The 17,928-nt window shown below is 44.0% G+C and overlaps 1 protein-coding gene across 3 annotated transcripts in view; it reads left to right on the top strand.

The window, feature by feature from the left end:
- SLC1A2 (solute carrier family 1 member 2) overlaps nucleotides 1-17,928 on the top strand; it is a 108,282-nt gene that overhangs the window by 60,212 nt on the left and 30,142 nt on the right. For all 3 annotated transcript variants that reach the window (XM_010964674.3, XM_045523894.2, XM_010964677.3), the window contains exons 5-7: nucleotides 3,604-3,772; nucleotides 8,264-8,390; nucleotides 15,699-15,932. In XM_010964674.3, the coding sequence (XP_010962976.2) occupies nucleotides 3,604-3,772; nucleotides 8,264-8,390; nucleotides 15,699-15,932 (530 nt within the window). The remainder of the gene's footprint in view (nucleotides 1-3,603; nucleotides 3,773-8,263; nucleotides 8,391-15,698; nucleotides 15,933-17,928) is intronic.

The raw sequence follows: 17,928 nt of genomic DNA on the forward strand, positions 1-17,928 counted from the left end.
CTTCTCCTTCTTTCTTCTCCTTCTTTCTTCTCCTTCTCCTTCTCCTTCTCCTTCTTCTTCCTCTTCTTCCTCTTCTTCCTCTTCTTCCTCTTCCTCTTCCTCTTCCTCTTCCTCTTCCTCTTCCTCTTCCTCTTCCTCTTCTCCTCCTTCTCCTTCTCCTTCTCCTTCTCCTTCTCCTTCTTCTTCTTCTTTTTGTCTCTTTTTATTCTTTTTGGTTTTTGTCTCTGTGTCATCCAAGAACACATTTTTATCACCCTTGCCCACAACCCTCTAGAGTACCCAGTGGTTCTGGATCTTAGCAGCATAGCAAAACCACATGCGGTACATTTAAAAATACACATACACACGCATCTGAATCTCCAGAGTGGGCCCAGGAATCCGGTACTTGTCAAATTCTGGGTGATACGTGAGGACTGTGGGAAGTTTAAAGATTATAGATGCACATAAAGTAAAAATTCAAGTCCCCACTTCCCTTCCCTAGAGCTACCCGTGTTTCCTCCTATATTTTTTCTTTGTCACATACCTGTGGGTACATGTGCATAATCTTGGAAACAATTCAACCCGAATGGGACTGCATTCCACATACCGTGTTGCACCTTGCTTTTTCATTTAACAGTGTTTTAGCATCCCCTTTTTCTTTTTTCATTATTGTGTAATATTTCTGAAGGATAAACTCCTCAGAGTGAAAATGTCCTGCCAAAGAGTTTGATATTTTGAATTATTTTCTGTATGTTGCCAAAAGCGACCCTGCAGAATTCGTAGCAATGTATATTGATTGCATACAGGCATATCGATTTTTGTAACATGTGACTTTAAAGACCAGTTGATTCTGCTGAGTGGAACCACTGAGTCAGCTGCCCAGGCCTCACTCACCGGCTTGTTGTCTAGACCCAAGGCCAGCTTAGGCTAGGATACACCTCAGTTCCCGTTAGCCCTGTAGGAAGCAAGCTAGACCCAAGGAAACACCTTCAGCCATTTCCAGGGAATCACAGAAGGAGAAATTTAGGGAACAGATCACAGAGGGGAAAAGTCTGCATTCCTAGCTGTCCCCAAAATGCTGTTGCCAACCACTGCAGAGCCCAGTTTACTGTGTGTTGGGGTATGTCCTCTGATTTCCAAAGCCACTTCGGAGGCACTGACAGCACGACGCTGTATTAAAGGAAACATTCCAGACAGGGAAGTTGGATGAAGAATGAACAGAAACAGGCTAGGGAGGGGGTGCTGACTGGTACCCTCTCTATATAATGCAGCTGTCCGTCAGCCAGTCTGCTCAGAAAGATGAATTTGCTTGATTTGGAGTGATAGACACAACTGGGTGCCAAGTCTATTCTTAACATTTTGGAAAGATCGTGCTGGAACTGTAGCTGCTGGAGGCTGAACTGGCAGGAGACTGGGGGTGGGGTAGCATGAAAGGGAGGAGGGAGGGACAGATTTGGGCCTCCCTCCAGTGCCTGGTCATGATCACCATGCTCCATGCAGGAAGGAGACCCTTCTGTCTGAGTCAGTAAGGTGGAGCCAAGAAGCAGGCAGGCACTGCAGCTGTTGCTCTGGTCTAGGGGTGAGCTTTTGTGGTGGCAATGCTCACACTTGGTGACCTGTCTGGTGGATGGACAACCTCTGCATGTTGCTGCCCAGGGCAACCAGAGGCATAGGCTTGTGGAGGCTGAAAAGTATTTAGTGTGTTCAGAGTGGAGAGAGTGGGGCGGGTGCAGGCAGGACCTGGCCAGCCAGGGTCAGACTCAGGTTCTTATTCTAAGTGAGGTTTAAGCAAGGAGATGACTGTTTTTCTATTTTGTGAAAATCAATCTGGAAGCTGTCGATAGAGACAGAGCTCCAGGTAGCTACTTACCTGGGGATGGCAGGTAGACAGGAAGAGAAGTGGGAAGTCAGGGAGCAGGCTTCTGTGGGTTTTAAGGTGAGAGGCCCTGGTGGCTGAGACTGAAGCTGGTACCTGACTGGGGTTGTCCCAGGCTTGAACTGAGAACTCAGGCAGAGAACCAGACCCATGTGTCAGCATCCTCATCTCCCAGCCTTGAACTCAAGCCACTGACCATGCTCTTTAGAAGCTGAATTTTGGAGTCAAACATAACTTGTTTTTGAATCCTGCTTCAGGAATTCCTAGCTGTCTGTCCTGGGCTTAGTTACTTAGCCCCTGTGAGTCCTGAGGGGCTCCTGATGACATAGGAGGTAACAGATGTCAAACGCGGAACACCCAACCATCCACAGCCACCTGACCCTGAAGGCCACCGTTCATTCAGGTCCATGGCCTTTCCTCCTCTGAACTCAAGCTTTGACTTCTAGGCATTCTCAGGATAGGCCTACAATTGGCTTCTGGTCTCCACTTTGTTCCTGGGAGCATGACTCTGTGGTTCATGGAAGCTTCCCTTCCGATCGCTTCTGTATTCTCTATGCCAATGTTGCCCAGACCAAGGGGGCCATGAACTGCCTGTTCCCATTCAGCCGGGGCTGCCTCTCTCCCTGCACAAGTGCACGTGGCCAGGTTAGAACAGAGAGCGCCTGCCTCGCCTCAGAGAAGGCTGTGCCTCCCTTCTCCCGTTTCAGAGAGCTGGTCAGTTCAGCTTTGCTTACTTTTAGGCCCAACTGCAGTAGGATTGCGTTCACATACTTTATCATGCAGCCAAGCAGGTGAAAGAACTCAGTGGTGGTCAGGCCATCTGAGTTGAAGTCCCAGTTCTGCTGTAAATCTATGACGTCTTATAAGTCGCTTGACTTCTCCACGCTTCCTCTTCCATATCTATTCAGGCTTCAGCCATCTGTTGCCTGCTGTGTGCCGGCACTGACATTCTAGGATTCTGCATGACGTCTGTTTTAATAGAAGGTAATGTTCTGAGCTCAGATGTGAGTTTTCACAGCACTCTGCATGCAGGATGCCTGGCACCTTTAAAAATAGGATGGCTGCCCCAGATGTCGAGGAACAGCGTGAGTGCTTCTTCCGGGGCCGTTTGTACAGAGATGCTTGGGGGAACGTCAAGCAAGTCTTGTTACATCACTGCCTAGAAGGGTTCACTTACATTTGAATCTGAACTGTGAGCCAATGTCCCTGCCATGGTGGCTGCCCAGCTGGCACATCTGCTGATAGCCAGATGGAGATGCCCAGCAGAATCAGGCTCTGGAAGGAGGCCAAGTGAGGGTAGGTCTGTGAAGACTGTGGGACAGGAACCAGGTGGGGAGGAGCGAATCAGGTACTGATCTGCCCTCCACCAAGACCCTCACCCTCCTATTCCCGACCAGATCCAGGACACATCCCGGGGGCTAGCAGGGCATCCAGCTGGGGCTCACCTTTGGCATTGTCTCCACGGGTCCCATTAGCGGATCACACTGGTTGGAGCACGTCCCAAAAGAATATTATAAATCCTGTAATTACTGTGTGATGAGGATGATCGTATCCCACTGTATTTGTGTCATAAAGCATCACTTTGTCAAACACAAGCATAAAATATTCCTTAGCTTTCATAACCTTGTTTTGGCCTTTCTTAATTATTTTCAACATATTGGGAATTGAAAAATATGTAAGCGTCCAGGGTTTTGGTGACCATTTACCCCAAACCTCTCATCTTTATGTTTTTCCCCCAACTCCATTAGATTCAAACAGTGACGAAGAAAGTCCTGGTGGCCCCTCCAACAGACGAGGACGACAATGCCACCAATGCTGTCATCTCGCTGTTGAATGAGACTGTAACGGAGGCACCAGAGGAAACACAGGTGGTTATCAAGAAGGGCCTGGAGTTCAAGGATGGCATGAACGTCTTAGGTAGGCAGCCTGATATTCGTCTTCTTGGGGGAGGTGCCTGTGCTTGGGCCATATGGCCAACCTTTCCTGCAGGTCAGCACCTGGGCATCCTTGCTCCCTTCTCAGAAAGCCAGTCACCCTGCTGTCCTGTAGGTGGAGCAAGAGGCTCTCTCTGGGGAGCAATTTGAGGGTCACTGGGACTGATCGCTGAGAGATTAAGGGTGAGCAGGAGTAATGCCATGTGGGGACGTGGCAGCTGGAGTTGTTTATGGGAAAAGCGAGGGGACTGACATCACAGGGCACATCCCCCGACTCTTTGCATGGTGTTGGCAAGTCACTTTCTCTTAATCTCTATTTCATGAAGTTACACAACCAGTTCTTTCATTCCTTAAGCATTATTTTTTCCCGAGCTGCCCTGATACATGTACCAGGACTGCGCTAGGCATGGGGGAGGTCCCACCCCAGCCCTCACGGTTTGTAAGCAAAGGCAATGCCATCAGAAGTGACTAGCGTTGGCGTTGGTGCCAATAAGAGCTTATCAACAGGAGACTATTGTGTTTAACTTTCTGGGATTCCTGGAGCCTTCCTAGTGTACCATCCTGGGGTTCTATGGCTCTGTGGTTAGACCAGTTTGGACCAACTTTGGATCCCTTATGGACCACTCACTGCTTATCTAACCACGGTTGTGCCACTTCTCAAGATTCACTTTTAAAGTGGACACAGGATTGGCATTTCTCTTGTAGATCATTATGAGGATTAAATGAGATGGTCTGTGTAGTGCACAGTGGTACACGCCGTGTGCTTTATTCATGGGAGCTGCTCTCATTATTAAAAGTACATGGAGTGTGGAGCGCTGAGCTGCATAGTAAGAAAACACCCCGGAGAAGATAGACTCCACATCACGTGGGTGCCTCCAGTTTGCTCAGTGTACTCCCCATCCACTCCCTGGGTCCATGCTCCACCATAACCCCCATCCGTCCACTGTTAGAATGGTGTCCCCAAGGCAAGGAAGAGGGTCATTTGGTCACAAGCTGGGAGAGATGGGAAATCTGTGTGGAAAACGTATGTTGATCCATGCAGGCAAGATTTCGAAGGATTTGAGTGAGAGCTGTTTAGAAAAGGTTGAGCTCAGTGGTCCTTCCACTTTGCCACCTAGAAGATCAAGTGCCCTCGTCTCTTTGGTAGAGGTGTCGGGTCAGACACAGGGTGCTCTGTTACATGTGAATTTCAGATACACAACAGATAACTTTTATGTGTCTAGTATGTCCCAAATATTGCCTGGGACATACTTATACTAAAAAAAAAATCATTGTTTCAAATTTTCACATTTCAGCTGGGAGTCCTCTTTGTTCTAAATGTGACAACGGTACTCTGTACTCACCCAGCACGGTGGCGGGAAAGAGCTAGAAGGAGCGGGCTTGCCCAGCCACTGAGAAGTGGGAGCTTCCTGAGGGCTCTTTCTCTCTGTCCTTTGTCCTGGCAGGAAGCGGACTAGGGAGGTGAGAGGGAGGGAAGAGATAAGCTGAGCAGGTTGCCAGGCAATGGAAGATCAATAAACATTGTTGCCAATCAGCGGGAGGTGAGAGGAGGAAGGAGAGAAGAGAAAGTCGGAGAGCGCCTCTGAGAAGGAGGCTGTACGGGACATCCTCAGCACGGTTCCCTGAGCGATTCTTCTCTCCCACTGTCCAGATATCTGTGACCCTTTCAGGACCTTTCCCCACTTCCCTTGGCCCCCCAAACCCTGGGGTCACGGTGGCCCCACAGTAGAAGACTGTGGCCGTGAATAATGGGGCCAGGGCTTTGGAGTGAATCATTCAGAAGACTTTCTTCGTGGTCGTTTCCAGAGTCTTGGTGGATTCTGGGGAGTCACATGACCTTGGCTGTCCTGGGGAGTTTCAGCACCACTCACTGCTCTCTCAGCCCCAAGTCTAAGAGGGCTTTGTTCGAATGGAACACCCCTGTTCCAGTGAGTGAGTTCAATGAGGCAGTGTTTACAGAGGGAAATGACCAGTTGGACGTGGGTTTCCAAGGGCAAATTGAGGCTCTGGAAAGCTCAGGGAAGTCAGACCGTTGAGAAATTTCCCATTTACAAATCATGGCTGAAATAAGATTCTTTCCATGGTCTTCCAAGGGCCACAAGATGTTGGCTTTTTAAAATCTTTCTTTCTTCCTTCCTTCCTTCCTTCCTTCCTTCCTTCCTTCCTTCCTTCCTTCCTTCCTTCCTTCCTTCCTTCCTTCCTTCCTTCCTCTCTCTCTCTCTCTCTTTCAAGTCCTCAGGGTTAAGCATTGCAAAAAGTGAGGATAAAACCCTGGCTCTGGCCTCCCACTTTTAAAGAAGTGGGAGACTCATTTCTTTCCCCCTAAAATCTCCAGGTGACTTGGGGCCCCACACTTACCCCAACCACTTAACTCAGCTCCTATGAGAGGTTGCTCCTTTAAACATCTCTCTCTCTTGTCCTCACAGGTACAGCCATTTTCTGCTGACCCTGCGAGGGGAGCTATTTCATTCTAGTTCTTTGGGACCTTGAGACCTTAAGAATTTTCTCTTAAAATATCTACATGGAATTAACCAAGTGATACTAACTATTCTCAGCCAGATTGTTAACAGATGACTGCTCAGCACACACCCACCAAACCCCTCTCCCTGGGCTTGAGAAGAGCCTGAATTTGATTTCCTCCATTACTGCAGAACTAGGTCACTCTCCCCTGTCACTCCCCCTGTCACTCTGTTTCTAGGTCACTCTAATTCTCACTAAGCCTTTGTGTTTATGGCCAACAATTCACTTGTAAGTCACTTGTCAATCTTTCTGGCCGGGAGCTGTAAAGGGAAACTATTAAACACCAAGGTTTAACAATCCCAGGTGCAAACACTAGATTCTTTTTGCTGAAGAAAGAGAGGGTCCAGCAAAGGGTAGTTGGAGAATCTGGGTTGATATGTACTGGTGTGGGAAGATGAGTGGTTCAGTGACGAGGGAAAAGGTGAAATCAGAGATCCAGAAAGAATTTTTCTCTAAGAGAATCAAACTGTAGTGCTATAGTTTACCTTGATCTAGCTCAAGACTGCGAGCATAAATGGACAAAATAGGACCCTGGACATAATAGGGAGGGACTGGAAATGAGGCTTGCCAAACTGGAACGAGGTGGGGTGTGGGGAAGAGGGGGGAAGAGAGGATGGCTCCTACTGCAGTTCAGAGAAGAAGTCAGATGGGCAAGCAAAGTTTGCTAGCCTGGGGGACAACAGCGTGGATTTATAGTCCATGCAAGTTGTCAGAATTGGAGCCCCAAGACTGACAATAATAGGTTGGGAGTGAGGGAAGCACTGATGACTGGTAATCAGAAATCCAGGCAGCCCCAGGTGGTAATGGGGATGTCTGTTAGCCCGGTGGTGCACCCCAGTCGCTGGGAGGGTCTGGGTGAGACTCCAGAGGGAGACACTGAGGAAAGGGATGAATGGGCGTGGTGGTGGAGAGAATATTCTGGGAGAGAAAAGCCCCAGGTCTTATCCTGAGGGAACTAATGTATCAGGCAGCTTCCTAGGACAGATCCTCGGGGAATGAGGCAAAAGACAACGTGGAAATAAGACCCTAGGTTGGCTGTTGGAGTTGGTCCAGGACCTCGTGCAATGTGTTGCTGACATCAAGAGGTGGGGACAGGGATCCTCAAATCCTTCTGGGTTAGGATTGACCCTGGAGGCTGGGGTGAGGCTGCACTTAGATGGAAGTCAAATGAAGTCAAGTGAAGGGGGGAGAGGGCTGAGGGGCTAAGAACTAACAAAGACTGCATTCTCTGTTTATGACCCTGAAAAAAATACAGTAGAAGAGAAAGCATTCTAACTGTTTTGACTATGGGAAGAATGATGATGAGTTAAAATTAACAGGTTAAATCCAAACAAATTGGATCATTTGGGATTTCCCAAACTGTTTTGGATTTCTCATTGCTTTCCCTTTGATTTTTCAACATTCTTCCTCCTTCTCAAATTAGGCACAGAGCAATAGGAAAATAATTTTATGTTTAGGATTTTCCTAGAGTGAAGTGCATTAATTTGGGATAACACCAAACCAATATAGACATAACCCTGGCAGAGGCTTTACTGGCTAATTGGTTTCTGCTATTCTAATACTGGCTCCAGATTTTGCACCATAACCCTCAAGTCCCAACAAGCCTTCCTTCATTAATCTATGTGCTAATGGAATCTGCTTACCCATGATTTCATAAGTAAGGAGGAGAGAGAAGAGAGTACTTTTTAGTTTGGAATGAAAATGAATTCATTTTCTCCAAGCAGCTATCCTGCCTACAGTTCAGCTTACTCATGTGGAAAATATTCAAGAAAGCCATAATTATCCAGGAGGAAGGTATTTTTAGTGTGAAACCTAATGCTTTTGTCTTTTAATGCCTAATTTATAGGGAGCAGGCAGCGAGAACATGGCTCTGTATGTGGGGGATGGTAAAGATCTTGGGAGAAGAAACACGTACTTTATAATTTGTCCTTTTGTCATGTGATTCACCCACCAGGTCTGATAGGGTTTTTCATTGCTTTTGGCATCGCCATGGGGAAGATGGGTGAGCAGGCCAAGCTGATGGTGGAATTCTTCAACATCTTGAACGAGATTGTAATGAAGTTGGTGATCATGATCATGTGGTAAGTGGGCTTGTTCTTACTTCATTGTGGCGGGGGTGTGAGATGGCCTTGGGGTCCCGCAAGGACACTGGAGCCCCCCCCAGCAGGAAAGAGTGGATGCGCATGAGCCAAGCAAAGGGCCCTTCTAAAAGACTTTGAGAAAGGGATGAAAATCTCTTTTTTTGGAGCTTTCTCTAAAAAGGGGGTTGGAAAACTATAGCGCACGGGCCAGATCTTATCTGCCATTTGCTTTGTATGGCCTGAGAATTAAGAATGGGTTTTATGTTTTTATTTTGCTGAAAAAAAAAAAATCAAAAGAGTAGTAATAGTCTGCCACATGTGAAAACTATGTCAAATTCACAGTCAGTGCCCATAAATAGTTTTGTTGGAACCCAGCCATACCTAGTTCTTCGTGTGTTGTCTTAGGGCTGCTTTTGTGCTAAAAGACAGAGTTGAGTAGCTCTGACCAAGACTGTGTAGCTTGCAAAGCCTGAAATATTTACTGTTTGGTCCTTTACATAGAAAGTTTGCCCATCCCTACCCTGAGAGAAAAGACAAAAAAAAAAAAAAAAAAAAAAACAACGAAGAAGAAGAAAGAAAAGACAGACAAGCTGGAAAAAAACCAATCAGTAATATTGAAGCTGAGCTGTATCAGGAAACACTAAGATAGAGCCAAGATGCCTGGGATATGGCATGACCCAGGGCCTGCTGAGAACCAAAAGCAATGTATCTTCAATCTGGGTTACTCATGACTTACACAGAAAAAAAAAACCAAAAGAAAAAAAAGGCAGTTCTCAGGCCACGTAAGAAAAGTGAGGATTAGAGCTGTAAGTGCTCTTGGAAATCTGATTCCAGAGAAAACTGTGATCCAGAGACACTTAAATCTTCATTCTTTAACATCATCATGCTCATCATCATAAAAGCCATCTTTTATTGATTTCCTTTCATCTGCCAAGAGCCACGACAGTGCTTCATACCTATCGAATCTAGTCCCAGCAACCCTGAAAATGTGGTGTGATGATTCCCATTTTACAGAAAAGGCAGCTGAGGCTCATTGGGGTGAATTAACTTGCCTAAGATTGTACAGCTAGGGTGAGAAAGAGCTAGAGTTTATGTTAATATCAAAATCTTTGAATCTTCGGTCTGTAAATAGGTGGGGGGTTTTTTGTTTGAATCATCTAAGCAATATTGTCTCCACATCATTTCATGCGTGTTTCTGGTCAGTGGTTCTAAAATCTAAGGGAGCCCAGGAAAGCGTGTGTCCTCTCTTTCACCAAGGAAACTGACATCTTCAGTCACTGGAAACTTCTCCTGTCCCTTGTCTATCAGACAAACATTTTTATGTGCATTAGTTTCAGACCCCTACAATGGTCTGTATTCCTGCCTAGAAAGAAGATAAAACCACTCTTAGACTAAACCGTGTGTGTGTTCTATTTGCCACAGGAATCCTGGGTTACAATGTCCCTGACTCTGCCTGCTCCCATCCTCCCCACCTGCTAGCTGAGGGCCCCAGGGTCTCAGATCAAGAAGATGTTTGTCATAATTTCATGAACCATATTTAATAGCTCTGGCTTGTTCTGATCACAGCTTTCCTGTACTTTAGGAACACGGAAAAGATGATAGTACAGTAGTTTGTTCTTTTAGATTATTTTACTGATTCTTCAGCTTCCCAAGCAATGCTAGATTTCTGAATTTTTCTTTTGTGTGAAGATTTAAAGTCACACACATGGGGTGGGGGTATAGCTCAGTGGTAGAGCACATGCTTAGCATACACGAGGTCCCAGGTTCAATCCCCAGTACCTCCATTAAAAAAAAAAGTCTCTATAAAGTCACATGCTGTAAAGATATTTTAAAAGTTTAAAATCTGTTCTGGGTTTGCTGAGAGTTTAATAAATGATAATGCATAAAGCAGAATAGGCCTCTTGCTATTAAACATTAGGATCTTTCTTCCTTTCCTAGAATTTCTTGCAGGGTGAGCACCCTATCTCCAGATATGCAATTCATATTTCTGTGTTATGATGCCAGTGATGTGAGAGATGTACGGAAATGTCTTCCTTCATCCGTAGCAGTGTCATTTCTCTAAGCTCTTGAAGCTGAGGGAATCTTCTAGGAAATCAGATGAGTCATGGGATAAAGTGGAACCACCCTTCTCCCCAGGCATGGAGTGGGTGTGGATCAAGAAGTTTCCTATTCACTGAAACCAAAACTCCTAAGGATTTAGCATCACATCCCTGGAGATGCAGAGTAATTGTGAGTCAGAAATAAGACCTGTGGAATGGTTTCTGACAGCTGTTCAGTTACCTCATCTAGGTGAACAGTTCAGAAGAGGGTGTTATATGACATGAGATGCCAGTCCCACACATTTCTTCCATTCTTCAGCTGCCTCGTCAGCCATTGATAACGATGTGAGTGAGAAGGTTCTGGATAAAACAGCCAACCGCTCCTTAACTGACACCCTCAATGCTTAAATAATCAGAGTTATTTCATCTTCTTCTCTGTGTGGTAGTAAGAATAATAATAAAAGCCAAATAGATCATTAAGGAGATTACTGTTATCTTAATTATTATTATTATTAAATTATAATTATTAAATTCTTGCTATATGCTCAATACTTTTTCAATTACTGCACTGTACTGATTTATTATTGAGAAGATAATAATTATCATAATCATTATTAAATCATAACTGAGATTTACCAAATTCCTGCTATACACTTAATACTATTCTAGTACTTTACATGTATTAACTCATTTATTTTTCACAATGATACCTAGCAAGAACGGATACTTTTGTGAGCCCCAGTTTTCAGATGAGAAACCTAAGCACAGAGGTTAACTTGCCCCATGTTGTATGGCCTCAGTAATGGGAGTTCTAGAGATGTGCTACCTAACTTGACTTTTGTCTGACTTTGGACTGGATTGAACCCAGGGTCGTCCTATTACTAGCAGTGTGACTTAAAGTAAGTTAGACACACTCTAAACCCTTCATCCTGATCTGTGAAATGGATTGATCGTAACAGCCATGTCATAGGGTTGCTGTGAGAATTAAGTGGAATTGTGACCAACAGTTACGGCGCATTTGCTGTGTGCTGGGACCTGTCTAAACACTTCGTATGAACTAGTGTTACTGTTGTTTTATTGTAATTGCCATTATTATCATCAGTTCAGTCTGTAGCTTCTCTGTGTTCATGAATTCCTTAAGAAGCCTACAAAGCCCTCTGATTCATCGAAAAATGAAAGAAAGAACTAAAGAACGAAAGAAAGAAAGAAAGAAAGACCCTTAATTTTGGTGTAATTTTCATATCCTCATTTTTGGCAGAGTGCTTTAAAACATTTTTTTTCCAAAATCTGACAAACTTAAATAGAAAGTAAAACTTCTCATATTCTCACCACGATAAAAGCATAAAGGGGGAAGTGAAATCTGTGCTCACTCACTTCTCCCTCTCAGTTAACCCACCAGCACCACCACCATTCATCAGCCAGTCTCCCCATCCCCCCATCCATCCACCCATCCCTTCACTTCACAAATACTTCTTGAGCATCTCTTCTGTGCCAACAACACTTTTGAGCACTGATCATATAATGGAGCTGGAGGCTCTACGAATCGATTTACATTCTGTCCTGATGAAACATTCTCATCCTCCTGTGGTAACTCTCAGCACGAGTCACTACTCCTTGGGTAGCCAAAACACCTCTCCCTGAGTGGATTGGGAAAATGGAGATTTGTGTTCCTTCCTGACCCTAAGTACAAACAGCACCTTCAGGTAACTCTTGGAATGCATGTTTAAGTCTTTATTGACTGACTTTTCCAGCTCTGAGTTCTCTTCAAATCTGTCCCAAACTGGCAGGTTGGTGTTGCTATTGGCAACGTGTGGGACAGACCCAGATTGGCCTTTAGGGCAGGGCTGAGAAAGTCCCTCCACTTACCTCCACTCCAAGTATCTGGCCCACCATCTGTCCTGTGACTGAAAGTTCCAAATTAATCACTTTACTGGGTTAAGACCAATGGCCTTGAATAATCTGGAGCTGAATAAAGAAAATGGTTTCCAAAGTCTAACCAAGTAATATCTGTATTTCATCACTGGCAGATCAGATTTTGTTCCTGGAAACAATGATTTCCAAACACATCAGAATTACCTGGGGAACTTATTTGAAATACAAATGCCTCACGGCCAACTCCAGGAAATTCTAACTCAGTAGGTACGCAGTGGGTTCAGGGAATCCATATTGTTTCAGGCAGGCCAGGCGACTCTGAGTATGGATGCGCAGGCTGAGTTCCAGGTACGTTTGTTAGTGCTGTGGATGAGTCTGCGTTTGTGGAGTAGAGAGCGAACCTGAGAGGGGCATCCTGGTGGGAACCTAAAGATGTCGAGGTGCAAAGTGGGTGGAGGCAAGGACGGCTGATGCAACAGTTAGAAAAAGACTCATCCAGGAACTCATCCAGGCCAGTCCTGGATGAGTCAGTGGCTTTGAAAACGATGCCCAGAGCTGAGGATACAGCCAGTCTCAGGGCAGCGTGGGAGCCATTCCCTCGCCCTAGCTCTGTAGTCATGGCCTTTGAATTTAGAAACTGATCCAGTAATTACTGGGCATCATTTGGCTTCAGAACACTCACGGGAGCCCTCAGCCTCTTGATGCACTTTGGTTTATGGCTTTGATTGTTTACTTCATCTCAGAAACTTTGAGTGGTGACCTTGAACCCTGGGCATTTGCCTTTTCTTTTCCATGGAGTGCCATTTTCAATGAGAGAATTCATCAACATGGAAACCCAGTAACTCAGAAGCTCCAACTTCTGAGTGGAAGCTTAAGCTACCTGTTTTGAAAGCAGGTGCAGGGAAGTAATGACCCTAAAACACATAATAGAACAAAGGTCTTTCTTTGTCCTAATTAATGCTCATTCTAGTTCTGGAGACCAAAGTGTTTGGGTTAACTAGGGCCCCTACTTGCCATATTTATTTACCCTGACACTCTACCTTCTGGCCTTTGAATAGTATTCAGGTTTCTTCCAGCGAGCTGAATGCCCCAGAGGTAACCTGTTACCTCTATCCAGTCCATTTGGCTCTTCCTCAGATGCGTTCTCCAGGGGAACTCTAGCTGGTCTCGCTTGGCAAAGAGCTTGAAAACATTTTCTCTCCATTCTGCAAATTGCTTGTCCCAGGAGAGCAGAAAAATTGAATGGCACTGAGAACAGTTCATATTTATGTTTTTCTGGACATCTTTAAAAGATAATTGGTGCTTGGGAAAGAATTAATCTCTTGGTTTGTAAAGATGAATGCTTGTTGGCTTTATCAGAAAGTGACTTCTGCTTCGTTTTTTATAATCCCAGGGAAGAAAGAGCTGGCCTCTAAGACTACGCTACTGGTCAATGAGATGTTGTGACTATGGTCACACCAAGAGAATGTAATATGGCAGGAAACCCAAAGGTTTAATGATTTAACTCCCTAATTCCTGGGGAAGCAATTCTCAAACATCGCCAGCCTTCACCTCCAGGAACGGAGAAGTGGAGGCTACAGGCTACCTGCCCCTCAGGAAAGAGAGCAGCTTGCTAATGTTTTAACTAATTAGTGTCAGTTACAAATCAGCTGTTTCAGGAGAGGATTCCTCTTGAGAAGAATACTTGGCTCATAAAAACATCCACAGTTGGGTGGCCTGTGAGATCCTTTAGAAAGTCTCGTTAACTCAGACTTGATTCATTAAACATGGGGTATAGGTGTGAAAACAGAACATGCCAGGGACTCCTTTGTCAGGAATCAGAGAACTAACGACACTGACAGGGATGGGGGAGGGATTTTTTGATGGTGCGGATATGCACGTGTTCAAAAATGTAATCCTCCCAGCAACCCCAGGAGGTTACAGTTCGCTTCTCTAAGCCTCGACTTGCACGTCTGTAAAATGGGACTAAGTCACTCCCAAGCGCATATAGCTGGTTAGTGACCAGACAAGCTCCATGTCTTGTGTAATTGTGTCTGTGACTCTCTCCACTCCTCATGGCTTTTTTTTAATCCCATAAGTTCTTGCTCCAGATAAAACTGCAAACCCTTTGCCCCAAATCTCTTTAGGGGGCCCTCTCTTTTCCCTGACCCCCCTCTCCCAAGCTAGGAGCCTTATCATTTGCCCCACAGTCTTTCTTTCATGTATGTTCATAATTCTTAATAAGGTATCAACCTTCCCACAGACATTTTCATTTCAGTTAGAAGTATCACAGGCTGAACAAATTCATGCTCCATTGCCACCAGATCAGACAACTAAAGAAGAAAAAAAAGATATTGGCAAACGTGCAAAAAATATACTCAAGGTGAGAGAGAGTGTGGTTAGCTTTCTCTAGAGTGAGGACAACAGTAAATTGTTTCCAAGTTCCCTACAAAATAATAATAATATAGAAATATAAAATAAGTTGATAAAGGAATAGATTGGTAGACGGTAAATTGTCTGCTTGTGCACAAAAAGCTACGATCGCTCTTTCAAGGGAAGTGGCTTGGCTGGTAGGGATGAAACCCCTGGTGGTAAAGTCTCGCAGGTCAGAAATTCTCTCTTCCTCCTTCCTGGGTTTGTGGTCTTGGGCCAGTGATTTAATTTTGCCAAACCTCAGTTTCCTCATTTGCCGAATAGGTGCAATGACACCTTGATTTTAAGTGGTGAGAAATGAATGTGTGGACCTCTCCCCATATTGCTTGAAACACAATGAATGGCAGCCAGCATTCTTGTTGGAGTAAGCATGGAAAGAAACACTTTCGGACTTAGAAGAAATAAAACCACATTTCTCTAAACATAGTCTTTGACTCAGATGGTTTTCTTGTTGTGGCAGCTCTCTCCCTCTCTCTCTCAACATATTTCCAAAATTCCTTCCAAGGCAAAAACAAAGCACATTTACAAATACTAGTTTATAACTTGGCAAAACTCTAATGAGCTTTCTGAGAAGCTCTACGTTTCTTCTCCATTTTCGAGGAAGTAGATATGAAACAAAGAAAGCAAAATAGATTCTCAAAGACATAATCTAGGTGTCTCTCAACTCTTAGATTTTTATCTTTTACTTAGGAGGTGGTAAATCTTGTGTCTACTAGCCCAAAAATGTTAGCTGAGCAACAAAGTTGGCCTTGGGATTTTTCATCAGAGTGGGGGCCGCCAGATCCACAGGACAGATTTCAGAAAATGCAGTTAGTCTGAAGCAAAATACAGCATCAGTTGATTCTCATGCTCCTCTTTTAGCAAAACTCTGCAGAAATGCAAAGAGTTTTCCTCAGGGTGTGGTACACACGAGGGCCTAGATTTAAGTTCTGAATCCCATAACCAGCTCTTCAATGTTTTTTTGTTTTTTTCTAATGTCTTTCAGGTACTCTCCCCTGGGTATCGCCTGCCTAATCTGTGGGAAGATCATTGCAATCAAGGACTTAGAAGTGGTTGCTAGGCAACTGGGGATGTACATGATCACGGTGATTGTTGGCCTCATCATCCATGGGGGCATCTTTCTCCCCTTGATTTACTTTCTAGTGACCAGGAAAAACCCTTTCTCCTTTTTTGCTGGCATTTTCCAAGCTTGGATCACTGCCCTGGGTACCGCTTCCAGGTAGAGAACACCAGAAATCACCGTCGTTTCTCTCTGCTCACCCTTTAACCTCTTTGTCACTTCCTCTCTTTCAAAACCTTCCCATCACAACATTCAATGAGAACACTTTTCACGTATTATTCAATGTTTTTGGAAAAGGAGAACACTTTATATTCTCAACTAGTTTTATGAACTTTTGAGCTCTCTGATGAACTTTTTGCTGGTATGCAGCCATCCTGGAACTGTGATCTTGTATTAAATTTCCCAGGTGAATGCACGCTATTCACTTGTATGCATAATTTGCCACATAGAGCATTAATTTGGTTTTAAATGTTTTCCAAAAGGGTGTAACGAGACGTTATTTTATTTAAGAAATTCTCTCACCTGTGCTTTCAAAAGTGCTATCACAATATATCAGTCTATTGGAGTAATTTTTTAAAAGTCATGAGAACAAGCTTTTGCAGGGTAAACGGTAGGTTAGATGAGATTTTTCAAACAAACAGGAAATCAGTCAAGTCTTTGTCCCTGTGATAGACCATTCTGTCCCACTGATTTTGAGGACAGTCAGGTTGGCATTGATTTGACTTGACATTGACTGGGCGTCCGTTCCTTCTTCATTACCTAGTTCTAGGGCCTCAAAAGCCAATGAGGACTCCAGAGATATGCGGAGAACAAAAAAAAAAAAACATTTTGGTGAATATCATCTTGGACTGAATTTAGCAAAAACAAACAAACAAAAACAAATACATAAGAAATGCCCAGCAATTTAGAATTTCAAAAAGTGAAAGTTTTATTCTTTCAGTCTGCAATAGTTTCTTTTATTTTTGCACATGTAGCCTTGGGTCACAAAACTAAGACAGAGGCTGTAAAGCCGGTGGCAGGGAGGCAAACAAACCACAACCCATAGCTCAGCGTTAATTCTGAGTCATGGGTTGGCAGGTCCTTGTCACAGAGTCCGTGACCAAGCACTGTCAGGGAGGTGGCCGCGCTGTGACACAGGGAGACTGCTGTTCCAAGGGTACCAAGCAAGCTTTTCTTAAGTGACCTAACAGGCCAAAAACAGTGACCAGCTGGGAAGCCAAATTATATTTCTATCTTGGAACTCAGTGAGAATTCTGTACTAATAGAATGCGAAGTCTCAGAAAAAGCTAAAATATATGCAATCTGAAAGATGTGGATTCTGCATTGTTTCCCAAGATGAAGGGAAACACTGTAAAACTTCATTTTTCCTTCTTAGTCCTGTACATTTCTTATGGCTAAGTATCTCTGTCTGTAAAGATCCTCTTTTTTTGAGAAAAAGTTAACTTTTATTTCAAAAATAAAACCAATTATGTTTAGTTTTATTTTTGTTTTCTGTTTATGAGCATGATATTTGCTCATTATGAAAAAGTTCAGACAGTGAATAAAATTTTGGAGGAAAAAATGGACATCCCCACTGATAACTAGTGGTAACTTTTCAGTTAATCTTACAGTTATGTCCATTTTCAGTTCTTACTATGTATAGCTATTGTAAATTGCTATTTTTCACTGGTCATCATATCATAAAAGTTATATCTATAAATATAGATCTTTATTACTATTTTTAAACTGCATAATATACACTGTATGTACTACAATCGAACGCCCACCCCAGATGCACATTTAAGGCACCTGTATTAAACAGGGCTGTGATAAGCATCCTTGTAAATACGTCTCTGCAAGGATGTCTGATGATCCCCTCAGGATAAATTTCTAGAAGTGGAATTTCTGAGTCCGATGGTAATAAGCACATTGATAGTTTTGAAACATATCACCAGATGACTGTTTAGAAAAGCCCATTCGTTTATGTCCCCACTAACTGGATATACCAGTGTGTCTTTCCTCACCTACTCACCAACGCTGGACACTGTCAGTCACTTTAATACTTTCCAATCTTATTGGTGAAAAGTGATCTCACTGACTTCGCATTACTTTGATTACTAGTGAGGAGAAACATCTTTCTGTGTTCTAATTAGTCCTGCTTCCTTCCCCTCCCCTG

The sequence above is a fragment of the Camelus bactrianus genome, chromosome 10 (genome assembly GCF_048773025.1).
Source record: "Camelus bactrianus isolate YW-2024 breed Bactrian camel chromosome 10, ASM4877302v1, whole genome shotgun sequence".
NCBI classification, from domain to species: Eukaryota; Metazoa; Chordata; class Mammalia; order Artiodactyla; family Camelidae; genus Camelus; species Camelus bactrianus.